We start from the raw sequence: 20,259 nt of genomic DNA on the forward strand, positions 1-20,259 counted from the left end.
CGTTAACGAAGGATCAGCCCTGTCCATAGGAACCACAGACAACCGGGCATGGGCAATTGGACGCGGCGGATGCAGCGAAACCTCTCTCATACGTACCAGCTGTCAACCAGTTAGCAATTGGAAGCTAGGTAGACTTGGACGCGCCGTCATGGACGAGCAGCCAGCTTGCAGTGGGTGAGCTCACCTGTCACGAACTTGAAGGGCTTGGTCTCCAAAGGCTCATCGGGGTCGGCTTCAGGAATGGCACCCATCTTGGCTCACGAAGTCTGTACAGTGCAATTGAGCAGCAATTGAGGGTGGACGGCAGACGTGGGGTGATGTGGCAAACAGTGAGTTGGAAGAGAAGCGGGCGGAAGAAAGGATGGACAGACGTACGAGGTTTGGGTGGAATGGCCAGCGGAGCTGCACACCCGGGAACGGCCTAGCGAGAGCCCGGCAGCCACTCGTGGCGCAGAGATTCCTTGCACTCCCGAGGACCGCCTGACGACATCCAGTCCTCCCACTTCTTCCACTGCGAAAGCTTCACGTCACCACCTCGTCCCCTGCTTCCTCGAGCTTCTGCCACCCCCGACGCTTACGACGATCGGCTCAATTGACCATGCTGCCCACTCGCGTTCTCGGAATGCAGGCCTCGCGGCCCTTGCTGAACGCGGCTCCTGTAAGTCGCCTCCCGGCGCTGTGACGAATTCTGTCTCGATGCCCATTGTCACTGACATAGCTTCTACAGAAGGAGCCCATGCGCGGTATGAACGCGCCCGTGATCAGAATACTGCTATTATGGATTCAGAACTGGACTGACGGTCTTTGCTAGCTCACACCATTTCGCAACGTCTACGACAGCTGAAGAAGATTCCTCCAGAGTTGATCCCCCTGGGTAAGCCCTTCACATTACCCATTGCTGTTGTCGCTTAAGGCTTTATTTTTTTTCTAACAGCTATCTACAATAGGTGTTGTGCTTTGGTAAGTCTTCTGCAAGAGCAGATCAACCGGGCTACCCCGTTGAAAAGCCCATTCCATTTGACCTGGCCTAACCCGATTCTCAGCGTTGCCGTGAGCGCCGGTATCTATTCCAGCACCAAGAAGCTGTTCACCGACAAGACCCTCCGTCTGTCCCGCAACAGGCCTGAAGACCGTCATTAAGGGCTGCTCTCATCGTCTGTGGAGGCGCGAGGAAAATCCGTGTCGGGAGACAAGTGCGGCATGCGGTAGTCTGATCGGTAGAGACAAGCCCTGCAGGATTTGAAAGCTTCGGATTCGCCTTCATGTCTTGTGTATGTATATAACCGGGGTCTCAATCGAGAATGTCTTGAAGAAGCAATGTAGCAATATTCCATATATCGCTGTGCTTTTTAGAATTTTCGTTGGTTCCTGGCGTCGGTTTACTCCGGCTTAGGTCCTGCCACATCCAACTCTTCCAATCCCTGCATGGGATCCTCGCGTTGATTATTCGCCGCCCTTCTAGCTTCCTCAGCAGCTCTTCTATCCTCTTCGCTAACAGCGTATTTGGCCAAGTAGCCTTCCTGTATGTGTGTCATTCGTAGTAAGCAGACTGCTTTGCCTCTCAGAGCTTTGGAATGCTCTGCACTCACCTGCTCCCATATTGCCGTCTTGCTTCCCAACCCTTCGTTGCTATCCTTCTGCGGCTTGGCAGCCGCAACCTTGATTATTCGCCCGTAGAGCTCGCTCTGGTCCATGTTGTCGATGGCTTCCTTCGCATCTTGAGGAAGTTCGAATTCGACATATCCGAAACCCCGATGGTTGTCCGTCGACGAAGGTAGTTCGGGCTTCGGGAGAGTGATGTCAACGATCTCTCCAAACGGGATAAAGGCCTCCATCAGCGTCTGCTCCGTGACGGCTTGGTCGAGGCCGCCCACGTAGATGGTGCTTTTGAGGCGGGCTGCTTCGGTCATGGTGCTGAAGGGCGCAAATCGAGCTGACCAGCCAATTCCTTTTCCGCGACGAGCTCGACGCTCAGCGACAGTATGAAGATGCGCGTATCGTTGCGCGTCCGCAGGCGTTCAGTCGTGAATCTAATTAATAGTTCTCGCTGGCCGTGGCGCTCGGCCTGTGCCTTAACGGTCCAAAGTCGATATCACGTGCAGGCCAGGAGGCGCATGTTTTGCCGAGCCTTAGTGCCTTAGGGCGGGATCCCCCCGGACGGCCCAACTTGGCTTGGCCAAGATCGCAGCAGCCAGAAGGCCACTTGGAGACATCCAGGCGGTGTTGCTGCTGCTCTGCTTTTTACTGCACGATCCCCCCAAGCTTCGTTCTAGCTTCGTGGCCCTCTCTAGGGGCTGTCAATTACGCGAATCAGCCCCTTGGATTTGTTGTTCTATTTCGGATGAACCATTGTTTACTCTGGCATTGATCCCTCGCGCTTCCTTCTCTGTCCTCCCTACCTCCGCCGTCGCCATGGTGCGTCTTAGGGAAATTCCCCGGACGGCCACTTTCGCCTGGTCGCCCGGGACGGCCGCGCCCCTGATCGCTACCGGAACGCGTGCTGGTGCTGTGGATTTCGACTTCTCAAATGAGACCAATCTCGAGCTGTGGGATCTGGGATTGGATAGCCAAGGGCAGGGCGCGGAGCTGCAGCCTATTGCCAAGGTTCCCACTGATTCGGGGTATGCGGAGATATATGTCAAGAATCCTTGTAGCATGATGGTGGCAGTTGTCTGATGAGTGAGACTGGCAGGTTCAACGACATCGCCTGGGCTGAATACGACGAGAACAACCGAGGGGTCATCGCTGGTGCTCTGGAAAATGGCTCTCTGGATCTCTGGGACGCCGACAAACTCATTAATGGAGCAAGGTCCGTAACTTTTGGCGATTACTGTGTATTTGTTTGCTGATAATTGAAAGTGACCCCTTGATATCGCGAATATCGAAGCACTCCGGTGCTATCAAAGCTCTCCAGTTCAACCCCCGACATCCGAATCTCCTCGCCACCGGAGGCGCGAAGGGAGAGGTGTGTTGATCACTCCTAGTACTTGGGGAGGCTGACGGGCTTGCTAATGAAGTATTCTAGCTCTTTCTAACTGATCTGAACAACACTGCCAACCCAATCCGTCTCGGAAACACTGCCGCCCGAGCAGACGACATCGAGTGTTTGGACTGGAACAAGAAGGTGGCGCATATCTTGGTCACCGGTACCAACGCAGGCTTTGTGACCGTGTGGGACGTCAAGACCAAGAAGGAGAGCTTGACATTGAATAACCTGAATAGGAAACCGGTTAGCGCCGTAGCGTGGGACCCCGATAAGGTGAGATTTTGAGAACATGTATATTCGAGAATTATTCTAACTGGAAATAGCCAACGAAACTTATGACGGCAATACCGCTCGAGTCTGACCCCGTGATTCTCCTCTGGGATCTCCGAAACTCTAATGCGCCCGAAAGGGTAAGTCACTGCGAAGAGAACGCCTGCTGGGTGGTTGCCGCTGACCTTCACTAGACTCTCAAAGGCCATGAGTCCGGTGTCCTGTCGCTGTCTTGGTGTGCGCAGGATCCCGATCTGCTCCTTTCTTCGGGGAAGGACAACCGCACGATTTGCTGGAATCCCCAGACGGGTGAAAACTACGGAGAGTTCCCAATTGTCACGAACTGGACGTTCCAGACGCGGTGGAACCCCCAGAACCCCAATTTCTTTGCTACCGCATCCTTCGATGGCAAGATTTCCATCCAGACAATCCAGAATATCAGCACCGAGGCTGCTCAAAACGTGGTTGGCCAGAATCAAGCCCTGGATGGCGAAGACTTCTTTGCCAGGGCACAGACACAGCCTCAAGTGGCCACGTTCTCCTTGCCAAAGGCACCGAAGTGGCTGGAGCGGCCGGTTTCCGCGTCTTTTGGTTTTGGAGGCAGAGTTCTCTCGGTTGGCCTAGCGGACCGTGCGAAGCGTTCCTCGAAAGTCAGAATCACTCCCTTTGAGGTGGATTCTTCCGTCGGTACTGCTACGGAGAGCTTCGAGAACGCTCTCAAGGAAGGCGATCTTCGCAGCATCTGTGAATCGCGGATCAACAGTGCTCAGACCGACGAGGAAAAGGCTGACTGGAAGGTGATTGAGACCCTGCTTTCTGAGAATCCTCGTAAGGGTCTCGCAGAATATCTGGGCTTCTCCGATGAAGCCGACGAAGCAGCCGATGGACTGGCCAAGCTGGAGCTGAACAAGGAGGAAACGAACGGAGTGTCTGAAACTGAATCCCGCGGGACGGGACCCAAGAGGCATAAGCGGCTGACTTCGATATTCGACACGAATGCAGAGGCAGACAGCTTTTTGTCTGATCTCGCTGCATCCAAGGGCGCTCGAACCAACAATCCGTTCCAAATCTACACCGGTTCTGAGTCTGAGGCAGACAAGAAAATCACGAGAGCTCTTCTCCTGGGACGGTTTGAACAGGCTCTCGATGCGGCCCTTCAAGATGATCGACTGTCAGATGCTTTCATGATCGCAATCTGCGGAGGCCAGAAATGCATCGAGAAAGTCCAGGAAGCGTACTTCTCCAAGCAGAGCGGGGGTCCCAACTATCTGCGCCTGCTCGCGTCCATTGTGGGAAAGAACCTGTGGGATGTTGTGCATAACGCGGACCTCGCGAACTGGAAGGAGGTTATGGCGGCCCTCTGCACGTTTGCCGATGAGAAGGAATTCCCGGATCTGTGTGAAGCTCTCGGTGACCGCTTGGAAGAGCAGTTCCGGAGCAGTGACGAGAAGGCTGCTCGCAAAGATGCCTCGTTCTGTTATCTTGCGGGATCCAAGTTGGAGAAAGTAGTTGGCATCTGGCTCGATGAGCTCCGAGAGCACGAGAAGGCGGGCATCGATCAAGCCACCGAGGACTCTAGCTTCTCGGTGCATGTCCGCGCCTTGCAGAGCTTCATCGAAAAGGTGACTATTTTCCGCCAGGTCACCAACTACCAGGACACGGAACTGCAGAAGGATTCGGACTGGAAGCTCAGCATCCTGTACGACAAATACGTGGAATATGCTGACGTCGCTGCCACGCATGGTCGGCTGGATGTCGCCGAGCGGTACCTCAGTCTGGTGCCAGACAAGCACCCGGCGGCGGACGTGGCAAGGAATCGGATCAAACTGGCTACGAGAAAGGCTGATGCTCCCAAGACATCTCAGCAGCATGCCGCAAGAACGGCTGCTCAGCCGTTGTCGCAACCCAATATTTACCAGCCCTCTCAACCGACTTTCTTGGGAAGCCCGGCTCCTGCGCAGAATCCTTACGCTCCTCCGGGCACAGCTGCACCTGCGCCTGCAGCGCCCGCTCAAGCCGCGAACCCCTATGCCTCGTTCGCCTCGGGTGGCTATCCCAACGCTGGATACCAGCCTCCTCAGTCGATGAAGCCTCCGGTTGGTCCTCCTCCGCAGTCTTATGGCGCTCCACCACCTGGATCTTCCGTGCCCCCTCCACCGCGCGCTACGAATCAATCTCCGGCCCCTGTGACGACCTACACTACCGCTACAAACCTTCCAGCATGGAATGACTTGCCTGAAGGCTTCGGGGCCCCCAAGTCCTCTTCGCGAAGAGGAACTCCGAGCACTGCTGGCGTCATCAGTTCTCCCTTCCCTAACCAGCCGCCGTCGACTGGGCCAACGCCTCCGCCAGCTGGTCCTCCTCCCGTGGGCGGCCAGAAGTCGCCTGCTCCTCCACCACCGAAGGGCCCTGCGCCGCCACGGGTCACATCTCCGCCTTCAGTTGGGCCTCCGCCGCGATCTTCCTCGATCTCGTCAAACCCTCCAGCACCTACCAATCCATATGCACCTCCTGCTCAGTCTCCTCCCACCGTTCCCGGAACGGCCGTGCCTCCCCCGATCCCGCGCGGGCCTTCCCCTTACAATGCACCCCCCGCTGGCCCTCCTCCATCGAACCGCTATGCGCCTAACCCTACCTCCTCGCCTCAGCTTCAAAGCCGCCCTGCTGTGGCACCGCCACCTCAGGCGGGCGCCGGTCAGCCGTACGCGCCGCAACAGTCCCAGGAGCAGAGTGCTTCTAGTCCCAGCCCGTATGCCCCGACACCACCTCCAGCAGCCCAGCAGGGTCCACCCAAGGGCCCTCCCTCGTCGCAGGGCTCTCGTCCCGGTACGGCGCAATCGCAGAAGAAGCCAGCTCCAGCGCCGCCCAAAAATCGTGAGTTTACCCTTTTTTTCTATCCTATGTCATTTTCCCGATTGACTAATTGTTATATTGTGCAGCACCCGGTGACCGTTCCCACATCCCCGCGAACGCGATGCCCATCTATGAGATTCTGTCGGCAGACATGCAGCGAGTCAAGGCGCGTGCGCCGTCGTCTTTCAAGGCGCAGGTTGACGATGCGGAGCGGAGATTGAATATCCTCTTCGACCACCTCAACAACGAGGACCTGCTGAAGCCCAACACGGTCACTGACATGGTCGAGCTGGCCAAGGCCATCCAAGCCCGGGACTACGAGACGGCCAAGAACATCCACGTGGACATTCTGACCAATCGCACGGATGAGTGTGGTAACTGGATGGTGAGTGCCAGCAATTTTTTTTCTCAACCCAGAGTCCTTAAAAGAAACGACCTTTGTTGACACCTTTTTTTTCCCTTCTCAGGTTGGCGTCAAACGACTCATCAGCATGAGCCGAGCAACCCCTTGAATTAAGTTAAAGGAACAATGAAAATGAAAATGAAATGGAAAGGATAGATGTGTAGATGCTGTGTTGTACTGTGTTGTCTTTTGTTGGAAATCTTAGCTACTTAGTATAGTTACTTATTTATTTATTATTAACATTAACATTAGCCATTAGCTATATTAACCATTAACCATTACTGTTGTGTCGTTGTGATTCGATGTGCTTTTTTTTCCCGATTCGTGTTATTTATTTATATTTATCTATTTATCATCTTATCATCTTGGTATTGCATTGAATTTTGGAATCTCTGACAGATTAGGAGGGAACTAGTTAGGAATTAATTACCTCCATCCAGAGGTTAGACCGTTAGATACCTAGGCAAATACCTCAGATGAATGTACTGCTGAGCTGTGTAGGTAGTTACATGGATGGATGGATGGATGGATATTAATGATGATGAATAGATAGAATAGGCCTGTTATATATGTAATATGTAAAGATCCTGGTCTGCAGTAACTTCCATTGACGCCTGAATAAACTGTACATACATACAATATCAATAATAACGTAGATATAAGATCGCTGTTCTTATCGACTCATGCTGGGAATTGCTGTACGTCCCGAGGGGAAATTCCGCGCGCTCAAGAGGGCCCCCTTGACGCTGCGGATCTCGGCCTTGAAGGTGGAAATGGCGTCTTCCTCGCCCTGGCGAACACCACGGCCGCTGCTGCCAGTGCTGCGGGCGTAGTCTCCACCGCCATAGATGTTGTAGACAGGGTTGTTGAGGTAGGTGAGACTGTCGAGGTACGTGTGCAGCTCGTTGAGCCGGTCGCGCACGGCATCGTCGCCGGTTTTGCTCTTCTGCTCGTCCTCTACGAATTCGCGCAGGTGCGACGTGAGAATCTCCAACCGTTTGAGGTGGCCGGTGACCGCTTTCGTCGGGTCGTTCTTTTCTTCGTTCTCGTCCATTGGACCAAAATACGAAGACCTGTTGGCGCCCAGCGCCAGGTCTGGTGTGGTCTGGGTAGCGATGTCACGGTGAAACAGCTCGGTTGGGTCCGACGTGATGGACTCCGCATCCTGTGTAGAGTCCTCACCGGCGTCGGAACTGGTCTTCGAGCTGGTATGCCTCGATGGGTACGGTGGGATCGTGGATACGTTCTTTTCTAGTTTCTCGTTCAGCTTCTTGAGGTTCTGCTGTGCCGTTTCCGCCAGTTCATGTCGGGCACTGGTGAGGCTCTTGATCATGGGCTTGACCAGGAATTCACTGGCACCGTAGAAACTCGCACCCAAACCTGCAGCGCCGTAGAGGGCGTAGAGAACACTTCGGAGTGACACCAGAGGCGGTTGCCTCGGCTGGAGGAGGAATTCGGGATAGGTGATGATAGGAGGGACATCACGGGACGACGACGACGACGACGTCGTGGAAGGAGGCGCGGTGGAGGATTGAGATGGAGGTAAGATATCTCGAGATTTTTGATGCGACAGAGACTCTATCGTCGATTCAGACGGCTTTGAATTGGGCTCTTCTGTGGCTTCCGGTCTGGCATCGTTCGTGGCGGCCGGGTTGCGACCGACGCCGAGGAGCTTCTGAATCTCGTCGCTCTGCAGCCCTTTCGACTCCAGAAAGGCAATCTTGCGATCTGCGGGAGCGTCACGGATCGATTCATCCTGGAGGAACTTGGCTGCTTGGTCGAGGAGAGCTGCTCTGGACGAGCCATTGTCGGAGCTCGACTGCTCCGGGGAGGCCGCTGGATCGCCGGACTGGCGCTGCCATTCCGGGATGGCAGGATCTCGTGAGTCGGGACCAGCCATCCTGCTTGCTCGGCTAGTTTCAGTTCATATGAAATTCGATTATTGTTGTGTTATTGAGATCTGGAGAAAGGAATAAGATCGCGGAGCGATAGTCGATAGCCATGTTCTGGTGCTCCACACGTGAGCAACAACCTCGGCCCGTTGCTACCAAGACGGAACGTATCGACCAAGTACCGGTACCTGCGCCGGCATCGAAATCAGGCAGGGACGGTGGTACCGGTACATCCATGCGCTGTCGAGCGACAAGAGGCCATGACAGCATCCTGGCTGCCAGACAGGCCAGGATGACGCGCCCCGTATGCGACCTTTGTCTCCCTAAGGGAGTGCGTTGGGCACCCCAGGCTAGCGTCCTCTGTATCACCAACCTGACTAGAATATATTTCTACTCTTCCCCTCTTCATGCACTCCTGCAGTTATTACAAGCTGTTTTCCGAATCTACTGTACTGAACTAGTTAGTTATCGAGAGTTGTCGTGCTTAGATAAGGAGCCTGGATGGCGGGGCCTGTGCGGCGTCTCCGCCGCCAACACGCCGGCGGCCAGGCTGGGCCACTCCCCGGAGCCTGAGCCACCGCCAACGCCCTCGTCGGAGTCGGCCTCCTCGTACGACCACGACGACTCCCTAGACGACAACGACAGCAGCGACGATTGGCAGCCCGACATCCCGGACGCCGTCGCTCCCAGCACGTCTTCCAGGTACGTACGCTGCGCCCACGTTGTGATTCTGTGTTTGCCTTCTCTCAGCTCCAGTTCCCTGCCCTGCCCTTGTTGTCCATCGCCGCCTGAATCTCTGCAACAGCCCAGTTTGGCTGCGTTCAGAGGACCTTGTTCTTTTGTTCCCAATAGGTTCCTGCCTGAAAGAAAAGCCCAGAACAAAAAGAAAGAAGCAAAAGATCAAAGCAGCTGTGGAAGACACAATATGTGCTCTGAGCTTTGCGGGGACTTTCGTTCCTATTCTGCCTGTAATTAAAAAAGTCACCACTGGTGAATGCTAGCCGCCTCGACTTGCTACGTGCGCCCGCCAGCGATGGTTGCGGATGGGGCTGAAGACTGAGGCCAAGGCAGCGTTGCTAGTGATTCCATGTCGATGTCAAAGACTGGATCCCCAATCCCATAACCATATCATACCTATCACACACCCCCTCTCCTCTGTAGTCAGGCCCTCCTTCCTCCCGATCCTGGACCACCTCATTGGGATGCGTTTGATTGCCCCTCCACGCAACGTCAAAGCCACCTGATCTTCCGATCGATCAACTCTCTTCCCTTTTTCTTATTTACTCCAACACTGGACCCCGCCGCCTCTGCTGCAGCGGCCATCTAAACTTGATTTCCCTTCCTGCTTGTCGTCTCTACCATCAGCATCTTGCGTTTCAGTCTCCCGCAGTTACCTTTCTTTCAACCATCAGCATGGCCTCAAGTCGTTCTCTCCGTTCTCGCGCGGCCACAGCCAAAGCGTCCACCCAACAGACTGCTAACATGGCGTCAAGGTCCAGCAGACTCACGCGCGGAGTCACAGCTTCTGCGTCAGTGACAGTCTCACGGTCCTCAGCAAACTCAGAGGAATCGAAAAGGTCCATCCACTTAACTGTGAAGATGCCCTCGAGCAAGTTGCGCGAGGTCACCAACAGCAGCGGTCGTGGTACGACCTCATCCGGCAGACGGTCGGTGAACGTTTTCACTGAGAACCCCATCGTCACAGGTCCTCGCAGCAGTAGGTCGAAGAAAAAGCTCGTCGAGGTGAACACCAGCGACGACGACTTAGAGGAAGAAGAAGAAGTGGGCGACTCTGAAGATGCCCCGGGTGAAGAAGACGACAACCTCGATGCGGATGGTGACGCCGACATGGACGATACTCCTCAGCCAGCCTCCAAGAAACAGAACAAATCCGCCACGTCGTCAAAGGGAAAGCCTGTGAAAGGCGTAGAGGAAAAGGAAATGGAGCTCGCGCAAGATGACGACGATGACGAGGAACTGTCCGAGCTGGATTCCGATGCAGAGGGCGAGCCCGATGAAACCGGCATCCAAGACGATGAGACAGGGGAAGGCGGGGGCGAAGACGATGAGGAGCTTGAAGAAGATGAAGATGAAGACGAGGAAGACGATGACGATGACAGCGATGAGGCAACACCGGCCACTGGAAGCCGAGGGAGCACTCCAGACCTCAGCAGGCTAACCAAACGGCAACGAGGTTCGCTGGGTGATGATTACTTGCAGCTACCAATGGGTGAGTGCGACCGGGAAAATCTTACAGCAGTGTTTCTTGATAGACATCTGACGGGACTGTAGAACCGCAAGTGAAAAAGCACCTGACTGCGGAGGAGTATGCCATGCGACGTGCGGAGATGGCCCGGCGAAGGAAGAACCTGAGCGAAAAGCGGAATGAAGAAGAAAAGGTATTCATATTCTCATCCGATCTCCTTGCCTTTAGCAAGAATAGGACTGACGGTCTCTTCTCCACAATAGATGGACACAATCAACAGACTGCTGAAAAAGCAGGCTCCCAAACGGCGTGGTCGCGCGGCCGCCGCTGAGGCTGCGGCTGAAGCGACGCCAGACGTTCCTCCGGAGCCGCAGAGGCCAAATCCGACGATGATCCGCTGGGTGAGCAGTCGCGACTCGTGTAAAGTGGCGGTCCCCGAAGAGTTAGTCGGAACACCGGCTGCCCGGGTGTTTGGAGAGGCGCCGAGTAACGGAAACCGCAAGCTCGTCGAGGAAGTTTGAGTGAATTTCCCCGGAGAACAGCTTCATGGAAATCACACTCTCGTGTTTGTTCCCGTTTTCATAGACTGTTGGAATGGAAAGGAAGGAAACAAGCGTTGTGTGTTATTATGGGTACGGAGTCTCTGTGTGCGATTCATTTACGGAAATCTTACTGGGCGAAAAAGAAAAAGGGATAAGGTAATTAGGGGGTCTTGTATTTTAATGCATTGTATTATTGTATTCTATGGTTTTTAAGAGTGTTACTATGTACTCATATGCAACTCGTTATTCATTAATCACAGACATTGATAGTCAACAATTCATAAATCTCTACGTATACACTTATTGTACATTTATATCTATTTATACACAGTTAATGCAACATGCAGTAAGCCAACCTTCGTGTCATCACATCATGAGCAGTTGGATAGACCGTTGGGCCACAACGGAATGAGCGAGTAAGTGGGTGGCCTGCAACATCCTGTTGTTTCGTGCAGTATATATGAGAAGAGACCGAGTCTTCTCATGAAAGATCCAAACGAGTGTTGACAGATGAACATAGCAGGTGGCTCGTCATGCTTTTCGCAATACCGCCATGGCTTTATCTTCATGATACGTGTTGCTTTGGATGATTCGGTAAGGACACTCCTTATGCAAATAGCCCATTCATAATAGACTTGGTTAGTGCGGCGTAGGAGGGCCCGGTTTCATGAACGATGGTTGCGTATCACGGGCCTCAAACATCAATTGCACCGTTGTTCAAGCGAATGTCTTCCACTACTCCCTCAAGACCCGGAATCAAATCCCGGGAGAGTGTGATCCAGGTAAATCACTTGTTTTGAGAACCCCCAGCATCCCTATTGACGATGACGATGGAGGTAGACTCGTGACGTGTCTCTCTCTGTAAGATTTATTGCTGCTCTTTCTTTTGCCCCTCGCTGCTCTTCTTCTCAACATTCTGGACTAGATGCCTGTCCTCACCGGCAGATGCTGGCGTCGTGCCGGATGACCTGCCAAACGACCAGAGCCACTGCGTCCATGATGGGCGCTGAGAAGATGGCTGCGCAGCATCTTCAGGTGTCTCTGCCGAGACAGGCGGCGGGAGAGGCGGAGGAGCGTTCCAGGCAGAAGTATACGGTTTCGTGTTTGGTGGCAATTCGCTCTTCTTGTTCTCAGTAGACGGTTGTGCGTCTTCTCTACGAGTATTGCCATCAATACGTCAGTATGTGATATTACGGCTTCACTCACAGCTGGGAGAGAAGCGCAAGACAGGAACGATGCGAAGAGCGAGGAAGGACAAGGGAGCAAACTGACTGGGATTTTGTTCTCCTTTCAGCGTCTAATTGTTTGAATGCCGGTTGAAAGGTATAGTAACCTGTATCGGAGCGTCAGATCTTGTCGGTCCAAAAGCTTGCTAGACAGTACTCACCGGTGAAAACGCCCACTGCGATCGCGACGGCAGCTGGGGCAAGACCGCGTAATCCGCTACTCATCGTGACCAGAGGAGTTGTAGGGAGAAGATTTCTGCCACAGGACAATTGATGTTGCTGAGAATGTCGTCTTTGGGCAAGATCAATTTCATCATTTTGACGGCTCCGGACTTTGGCGTCCCGCGAGGGCTAAGCTCCGGCCACTTAAACCTAACTCAGTGCTCGCGCGTCTCCCCCACAGTTTCGACGCGTCGGGCCAAGGAGCTTAGGTCAACCGCGTTAGACAACAGTACAATACATTTTCGTTCGATTTTCACACCCAACCGCCCTCTCTTGAGATCCGCGAATTTGCGACTGCCCTTGTTATTTCAATTGGGCAGCACGCGGTCGACACCGGACATGACACTCTAGAGCAATGGGCCATACGCGCCAGGAATGCAAATGGAATCATGGCGGGATCGAGGTTTTGTGCCAGACTCCGACGAAGAAGATGAGCTTGATAGCCAGGAATCGAAGAGGGCGCTCAATGAGAGAGAATCTTACGAAAATGTGACTGGTAACAGTCAAGATGTCGAGCAGGGAAACGGAGATGGAAACCCTCCCTCGGAGGGCGACGACCAGCCGCTTCCGCAGTCGATGGAGCTTGCCTCAGAGGATGAATTGAACGAAGTTGTTCAGCAAAAGGCCGGAGACGGCCAACAGCTGTTTCTATCTTCCTCAGCCTCGAAGCGTTCTCAGCAGGATCCACGGTTAAGTTCCGAGCTCAATGATAATGGCACTCCCCTCTCGAAGAAGAGTCAACCACCGAATAAACGTCTATCCGATACCCTTGATGCCTCGAGTTCCTCCGAGGACGAACTCCAGCTCGTCCATGAACCGTCGAGGAGACCAACTCCTCCTGCAGCGCAAAGACAGGAAAGCGTGCAGCATGATTTAATGAGCGACGATGACAGTCTGTCGTCGCTCTCTTCTCCTCCGTCCACAGTGGAATCCTTACGCGATTCAGGGGCCGAGAAGGTGGACACAAAGAACAATGAACAACAAGCGGAGAAGAATAGGCTTGAAGAATTGGTTCCGCCGTTGGAGATTCCGGAGGAAATAATGCGGGAGATGTCTCAACCGACCCGACGATCGCTGAGGCAGAGGAACCCCATCCAGCTCCATCCTTATCTCCTCGAAGACGCTCGTTACCAAAGTCTCCTCAGAGCCAGCGGAATCAAACCAGTGCGAATACCCAACCTGCACCACGGTTCCATCCACAAACAGGATGAGAGTCAAGAAAATGAATTCGTCGACGTTCCTGAACCTCCTTCGAGCAGCCCACCTGCGGAGTTTCAGTTTCCTCCTTCTTCACCACCATCAGATCCTTTTGCGTCCCCTCGGGCCAAGTCACAGCGGCGTACTCCTAAGTCAGCCCCTCGTCGAACGGGCGCAATGAGCAACAATGGTGGTCATGCTCATAAGCGACGGAAGCTTTTCCATGCTGGAGAGAAGCGAGGTCGTTTACAGCGCAGCAACTCAAATATGCAAGTGGTCATTGAGAATAAATCTCCATCTGAACATTCTCGACATGGATCAGTCTTTGATATCCCTCCCTCTCCCCCGCATTCAGGCAGCTTGTCCTCTGCAGCAACCACGCACGCAGATGGGTTTCGCTTCCCCCCTGGCTTCACGCCTCCGGCGCTGACTACCCCTGTCACGGATTCGAAATCGAAAGGTCAAGATGCTGATGACCTCAGTCTTCAAGAGTGGTCGGAAGTTGATCCGCCACAGGACAGTGACGAAAGGGTTTCCGACAATGATCAAGGCCCTGCTGACCAGGAAGAAACGGATGATGTGGAACTTGAAGTCGAGTGGCTGCGGCGGAAAATTAAGGGTGTTCTTCCGGCTTCGTGGTTACGGCTCGATTTGAAGCAACAGGAAGAGAGGCGCCTGAAGTCTTCTCAAAGGCGGAGAGAAGCTCATCCCGCAAACTCGATGGAGCCTACAAAGGGCGTCGCCAGAAAAATTACCAGGCCAAAAGACAGTTCTGTTGTGTCCCCTAGCCACAGACGCATATCCAATTTCGCGTTGGACTTGTCAGATTCAGAAGATTCTCCGTCAGATGCAGGAGATGCTCGTTCAGATAAGGATGATTCCCGTCAAGCTCTCGCAGGACTGGTGGGATTTGAAGATCCTTTCAATGATGTGGCAGATGACGATATTCCAGAGGACAACCGAATTGATTACATGTTCCCATCGACATCCCGCAGTAAGATCACGTATGGGAACAAAAAGCAACGCACGAAGCAGCGGAATATTGATCAGGGGAGGATGAACGTTCAGCCTCTCCGGAGGAAACACCACTTAAAGCGTCAGACGAGGATTACAGACACTATGCCCCGACAGCGAACAAAAAGTCGATCTACTCCTAAGCCACCGAAACTGGGCATATTGGACGCGCCTGACGTGGCTCAACGTCCTCGCAAGGATCAACCATTGTTCCTCAGAGTAGCGGCTAGGCAGGCACGTTCTCGCCGGGACCGAGGCAGAAAAAGCCCTAACCGTAAATTCTTCAAACTGAGTACCAGGGATGACACAGAAGATACGAACAGGCTATTGCAAGATTGGAAAAGGGGTGCCATTCAGCAAGTGAAAATACCAGAATCTACGTCCAAGGGACTTCATCGACCTCCTTTAAGCGATATTGCTGCCAATGCACGAGTCGATTTCGAACATGGTCCCCAAGGGAGAGATGCTGGTGCATCGAGTGTGGATCCGCGATCAAAATGGATAGACGATCTGGACTCTGATTCAGAAAATGATTTGCGTGCTGGGCATTCCACCGTGTCAACCCAGGTCAAGAGGTTGCAAAGTACAATTGATTCCAGTAAGCCCAATCAGCCAAAGCGATATGGAGACAAGTGGATTATCCCCCGAGCCTTTGCCGTGTCTTCTTTGAAGAGGAACGCTCCACGACCTGCCGAGTTTGAGGAAGTTAGCTCGCACAGTGTCAGGTCTCCGTTGTCGTTCCGACAGTCGCTAGCGGCATTGAATCGAACATACCAACGTACGAATCTGCCGACAAAATTCAAGCCTAGTTTGACTCTGGATCGATTTCTTTCCGATGATACTCCAGCAGCTGCTCCCGTGCGACCTGTTCCAGAACCTGCTAAAGTGGCGACTCCCAACTCTGGACCTTCGCCTCTACCTCCGTCGAGAAATGTGACAAGAAAGCGTCTGAAGAAACGCCCGCCGAAGCGGATCGATGTAGATAATGCCGAACACCAACAGCCATTGAACATCACGTTCGACAACTCTCGTGCTGCCTCGCCGGTGTCAGTTGATGATTTCCAAGTTGCAGCACCGGCTCTACAAGGACTGAGTGGTTGCAAGTCGTCATTTACTGTGGATTTCAATGTTTCGCCTCTTCGCATGGGAACTTTCTTCCATAACTCTACATTCATTGGAAGTGGGGAATTTACACGTTCCTTGGAGCTTCAAAAGAGAGATTTCGATCAAGATGCTGGCCATAGTTACATTCAACTGGAAGAGCAGAGTTTCCGATGGAGCGCATGGAATGACACAGTGTCCTCCGAACTCGGCGTTGTGTTTGATTGCTTCACTAAGGAGACCGAGTCACTCAATCCTGCTGGACAGGAGACGGTGTTGGAGACACTTAATGACCACGCCGGAAACCTTTACCGATCTGTTGTCAAATACGTGACTGATAAGCTTTGCTTTACCGATCCCGTTGATAGGACGGCCTTTGTTGATAGGTCCATCTATCTGGTGTCGAAACTGAACGACCACATCACTACATTTGTGCCTATTGCGCCGGGCAATTGGAGACGCTGTTTGAGAATCGCTAGTTTCAATCTGGTCTTCGCCAACCAAGTCCAACAGGTGGCCTCTCATGATCTAGTTGGGAGACCGAAATGGGAGAAATCTTTGAGCGTGGTAAGGGATGTTTCCCAGCAGTTGCTTGCACTCGTTTTCAGCCAACCTGGTCTCGCGGAAATCCGCCGTTTCCTGGACGAAAACAGATTGCAGGAACGACGGGAAGCTGGAATACGTGATGACTTTCCCTCAGTTGAGGCTTATGTCATTTCATATCAGATATTGCACAGCTTGGATGCCTTCAAGGGATGGTTTGAGGAGCTCTTGTCCTCAGCACTACTGCCTGATGATATCTCATCTGTAAGAGATGTCCAACGCCTGGAAGACGTCTGGCGGGCGATTTTCACGACACTTCCACTTGAAGAACTGGATCGTTTCGGAATCGGTCAGCCTGGGTCACGGTTCCAACGACCTCACGGCAACTGGTCGATAGTAAAGCGACTAGTCTCGAAGGTCCTGGCCTACTACGATTCCGACTCTCCAGCGCCACCAGCCTCTCTTAATAATTACTGCCGGACTATCTTTCACCGATGTTTCCATTTGATAAATTCTTGGGGGTGGCGGGACTGCAAAGTCATCCTTGATACTCTCTTTGACTTCTTTGCCAAGAACACGCTTCACAATTTGAAGAACGAAGAGTGCTTCGGGTCGCCATCTTTCCTCGATAGGCTTGACAGTAACCCCTCTCTCGAGGTTCAGATAGGAGATTCCTGCTTTCACATCCTACTAAAAATCATTGGAAGTGGCCTCCGATTCCTCACTGGGATATACGATAACAAGAAGATCAGGAATTTTGCCTGGCGCCTCTTACCAAACCATGGGCGCGTTTATCCCAAAGACCGACCGCTTCGTCAGGAAGATCTAGACGCGTTGAGAAACCACCATGATCTGCTGTGCACGCTTTACTGGGCTGTTCCCGACGGATGCAGGCCTCGGGTCGAAACGATACGCAATCTTGTTGACCCTGCTAGCTCGCATCAAGAAACCTGCAGTCTAAGCATACGCTCATGGATGAGACTAGTGCGGTTCAAGTTGTCGACTAACGAGGACGTATCTGGATTAGAGCCCTTCTCCGATTGGCACAGTCATTTTGTATCTGAATTGGTCAGGCAGCATTCTCTTGCCAGGACTGAGGTGGAGTCACAGGCGCATGGCAACATTCAGTTCTCTCGGAAACTGGTCGAGTCGACCATTGCTCAGAATCAGCGCCAAATCGAGTCCTTATTGAGTTCTGCTCTTGGAGGGCTGAAAGGCGCCATTGAAGCCGCACGATCTCTAGAGCAAGCACGCGTGCTTGTGTCTCGAATGCCCATCACGAGATTGCTTGGCCTTTTCAATCCGCAGCTGGCTCGAGTTAACGGTACGGTAAAGGAGACTCTCGAAGTTGTGATGACCTATATTCGGAAAGATGAGGATGATCCTCCATCAGCTGCCGCCATTGCTGTGAATGATGACAGCCAAGAGTATGGCGATTGGACAGGCATTGAGGCAATGTGTGAGGATGTACAAGAATCTCCTCAGCCAAGTGCAGCGATTCAGCATGTGGAGAATGTGTTTCAGCCTGCTGTCTCTCGCCTTATATCGAATTGTTTCGGCGAAGATCACTGCCCTGAAGATGCGATTCTCTTCACTGCTATCGACTGCTGGACTTCCATCGCGCAGATTCTTGTTAAGCATCGTCTGCAGCATTGGGAGAGCTACCTCAGCCCGTACGGTTCGCACTCGTGGATGGCACTTCGAGCGACCGCGCAGACCAAGAAGTTTACGCCTCAGTTCTTGGCGAGTTGCATCGAAAAGGACAGCCAATTCTACTCTGAATGCAGGGCGCAAGTGCTCAGCATGTGGATGTCGTGCTTGGTAGAGAGAACCTCGATGCTTAAGTTCCAACATCGCCTGACAGAGGCTTTGCTGAATAAGGATTCTGAATCCGCCTTGTTCAGAAATTTGCCTTTCTATCGGGACAGAAGAGATGATCGATATCATGTCACCCTTAGCGAATTTAGCGAAAGGAGACTGTCTCTTATTTCTAGTCTTTTATCAAACATGCGGGAGCACCTGCAGGAGGTTGAAGATTCTGGTGGTCTGGGTTTGGCCAGCATTCGCGACGAGTACAGAGAACTAGTGATGACGCTTATGGCATCGATGAAGGCGAACTACCAAGAACTGGGTCACTCTGGCGGTTCGGCGCAAGGGGCCTATGTTGATTTTGTCCACCGTGTTGTCGGGTTTTTGCAACAGCACACGCAGAATATATGCCCCATTGACAGGTTCTTCACCGAGCCGACGTCCTTCCCACTTCCGGCAAACGACCCAACATACATCGTGGCCAGGTTGAAGAGTTATGGCGTCAGACTTTCGGCGGGCAAGGTGGCGAAGCAGCTGGTCATGTTTTTGCAGAGTGTCTCCGAACGTGCAGCTGTGGATGGCCAGCAAAGTTATCTCGTCGAGCAGCTCTGTGCGTGTATGGCGGACACATACGAGAGTGGGAACCCGAATAGGCCAACAATGCGCTCGTTTCTTATGCAGTGTGTCTTCCCGGCTTACATCGAATGCGCATTCAGTAATGCAGCGGCTTGGATCCTTGCTCGGCCTATTCTTCAAACCATTTCGCGGACCTTTACCAACTTGCTCTTCGATATGGATGGCACCGATGCCAGTTGTACTTCGTCGTTGACAAACATCTTCAGCGCAATTTTTGAGTCTGTCCATCGAGCGGTGCATCTCCTTGTCGACCACCCTGGGTTTCTTGAGGAGCCACCAGTACTTGTCACAGTGGCGTTGTTTCTCGAGATGATAACCTCCGCGTTGCCCATGATCGATTATTTGAACCGAAACTCGGTTCTGCCAGCTGACCTCCTTGGCCAGTTGCAAGTTTTCCAAAAATTTACAATGTTTGCTATCTCCACGTTGTTTGAACCGTCCATGGCGGTAGACCCGGATATTGATGATCCTTCCGAGACCTTAGGACAATCCCTCAACGGACGCGACACGGGGAACCCTCCTTACTTTCAGGAAGCCCGCACTTTTGCAGCTCGCGAGCTTCAAGCGTGGCTGTGCAGCAGCTGGTCACGGCACGAGGGGCGATATTTCATCTTGCGCGGCCAGCAAGCGAAGGAGATTGAGATCGGCGCAATAAAGGCGGAGGTTGAGTCTCTGGACGCTGCGAAGGAAACGTTTATGCACGCAGCAGAGACCTTTTTGGAGAGGCTACGATACCTCGACATTTTTGATGAGAACGATGCGGAGCCACCCCGGCCGTCAACCGCATTGTATGATGGTCTGGATCAGCTAGGCGATAGCATGGCCGAACTGATGCTCTAGAAGCATGGGAGGTATATAGTTGAGGATGGACTCGACGGCCAGTTATAAGATACTCTACTTTTTGGGCGTTATGATGCGTTATGGATATGTTATGAGATGATATCCCAAAAAAAAAGAGCATGATGTATGTACTGTTATATCATTAGTTATCTAAGGTTATGTTATGCGAATGGCACGAGAATCATGAGATGAAATATCTATCTTGTCGATGAATGGATAGTTCCTTTAGGGATACTTGGTTCATTGGCCTGTGAAAGGTCATGGCATACTATATATATCATGAATGCCAGAATGCCACATCATCCCGCATCATGTCCCATCGTTCATGCTGATTGGATGAGCATGCGGCATTCATGGAGAAAATGTACTTCAAGCTCTAGACTAAATAATAAACTATTTTACTCCAGTCATGCCGATCTCTGTCTCTCTCCACATCCGAATCTGCGGGGTTTTGAAAACCCTCGGGGAAAGCTCCGATGATGCTGAATTTTGGGCAGTCGAAACACAACATTGATTGAT

General features: G+C 52.7%; 6 protein-coding genes across 6 annotated transcripts; 3 read left to right on the plus strand and 3 right to left on the minus strand.

The window, feature by feature from the left end:
* Positions 1-1,379: 1,379 nt before the first annotated feature.
* Positions 1,380-1,910, minus strand: T310_5197 (Peptidyl prolyl cis-trans isomerase Cyclophilin; the record flags this gene model as incomplete). The annotated part of the gene is made up of 2 exons (XM_013471940.1): positions 1,380-1,520; positions 1,590-1,910. The coding sequence occupies 2 exons, from the start codon at positions 1,908-1,910 to the stop codon at positions 1,380-1,382; spliced, it is 462 nt and encodes a 153-aa protein (XP_013327394.1).
* A 502-nt stretch (positions 1,911-2,412) lies between these two features.
* Positions 2,413-6,626, plus strand: T310_5198 (Protein transport protein (SEC31); the record flags this gene model as incomplete). Its single annotated transcript, XM_013471941.1, has 8 exons — positions 2,413-2,621; positions 2,669-2,809; positions 2,860-2,965; positions 3,026-3,259; positions 3,310-3,396; positions 3,451-6,130; positions 6,196-6,494; positions 6,600-6,626. 8 exons carry the CDS (start codon positions 2,413-2,415, stop codon positions 6,624-6,626), a joined length of 3,783 nt encoding a protein of 1,260 aa, XP_013327395.1.
* A 559-nt stretch (positions 6,627-7,185) lies between these two features.
* Positions 7,186-8,412, minus strand: T310_5199 (Peroxisomal membrane anchor protein; the record flags this gene model as incomplete). Its single annotated transcript, XM_013471942.1, has 1 exon — positions 7,186-8,412. The coding sequence occupies one exon, from the start codon at positions 8,410-8,412 to the stop codon at positions 7,186-7,188; it is 1,227 nt and encodes a 408-aa protein (XP_013327396.1).
* Positions 8,413-8,696: 284 nt separating this feature from the next.
* On the plus strand, positions 8,697-11,131 carry T310_5200 (PAPA-1-like conserved region protein; the record flags this gene model as incomplete). Its single annotated transcript, XM_013471943.1, has 4 exons — positions 8,697-9,106; positions 9,817-10,634; positions 10,697-10,803; positions 10,874-11,131. The coding sequence occupies 4 exons, from the start codon at positions 8,697-8,699 to the stop codon at positions 11,129-11,131; spliced, it is 1,593 nt and encodes a 530-aa protein (XP_013327397.1).
* An 889-nt stretch (positions 11,132-12,020) lies between these two features.
* On the minus strand, positions 12,021-12,603 carry T310_5201 (uncharacterized protein; the record flags this gene model as incomplete). Its single annotated transcript, XM_013471944.1, has 3 exons — positions 12,021-12,306; positions 12,359-12,485; positions 12,540-12,603. 3 exons carry the CDS (start codon positions 12,601-12,603, stop codon positions 12,021-12,023), a joined length of 477 nt encoding a protein of 158 aa, XP_013327398.1.
* A 573-nt stretch (positions 12,604-13,176) lies between these two features.
* T310_5202 (uncharacterized protein) lies at positions 13,177-19,932 on the plus strand (the record flags this gene model as incomplete). Its single annotated transcript, XM_013471945.1, has 2 exons — positions 13,177-19,688; positions 19,887-19,932. 2 exons carry the CDS (start codon positions 13,177-13,179, stop codon positions 19,930-19,932), a joined length of 6,558 nt encoding a protein of 2,185 aa, XP_013327399.1.
* Positions 19,933-20,259: the final 327 nt, after the last annotated feature.

This window comes from Rasamsonia emersonii, assembly GCF_000968595.1.
Source record: "Rasamsonia emersonii CBS 393.64 chromosome Unknown ctg1118621760253, whole genome shotgun sequence".
Taxonomy (NCBI): Eukaryota; Fungi; Ascomycota; class Eurotiomycetes; order Eurotiales; family Trichocomaceae; genus Rasamsonia; species Rasamsonia emersonii.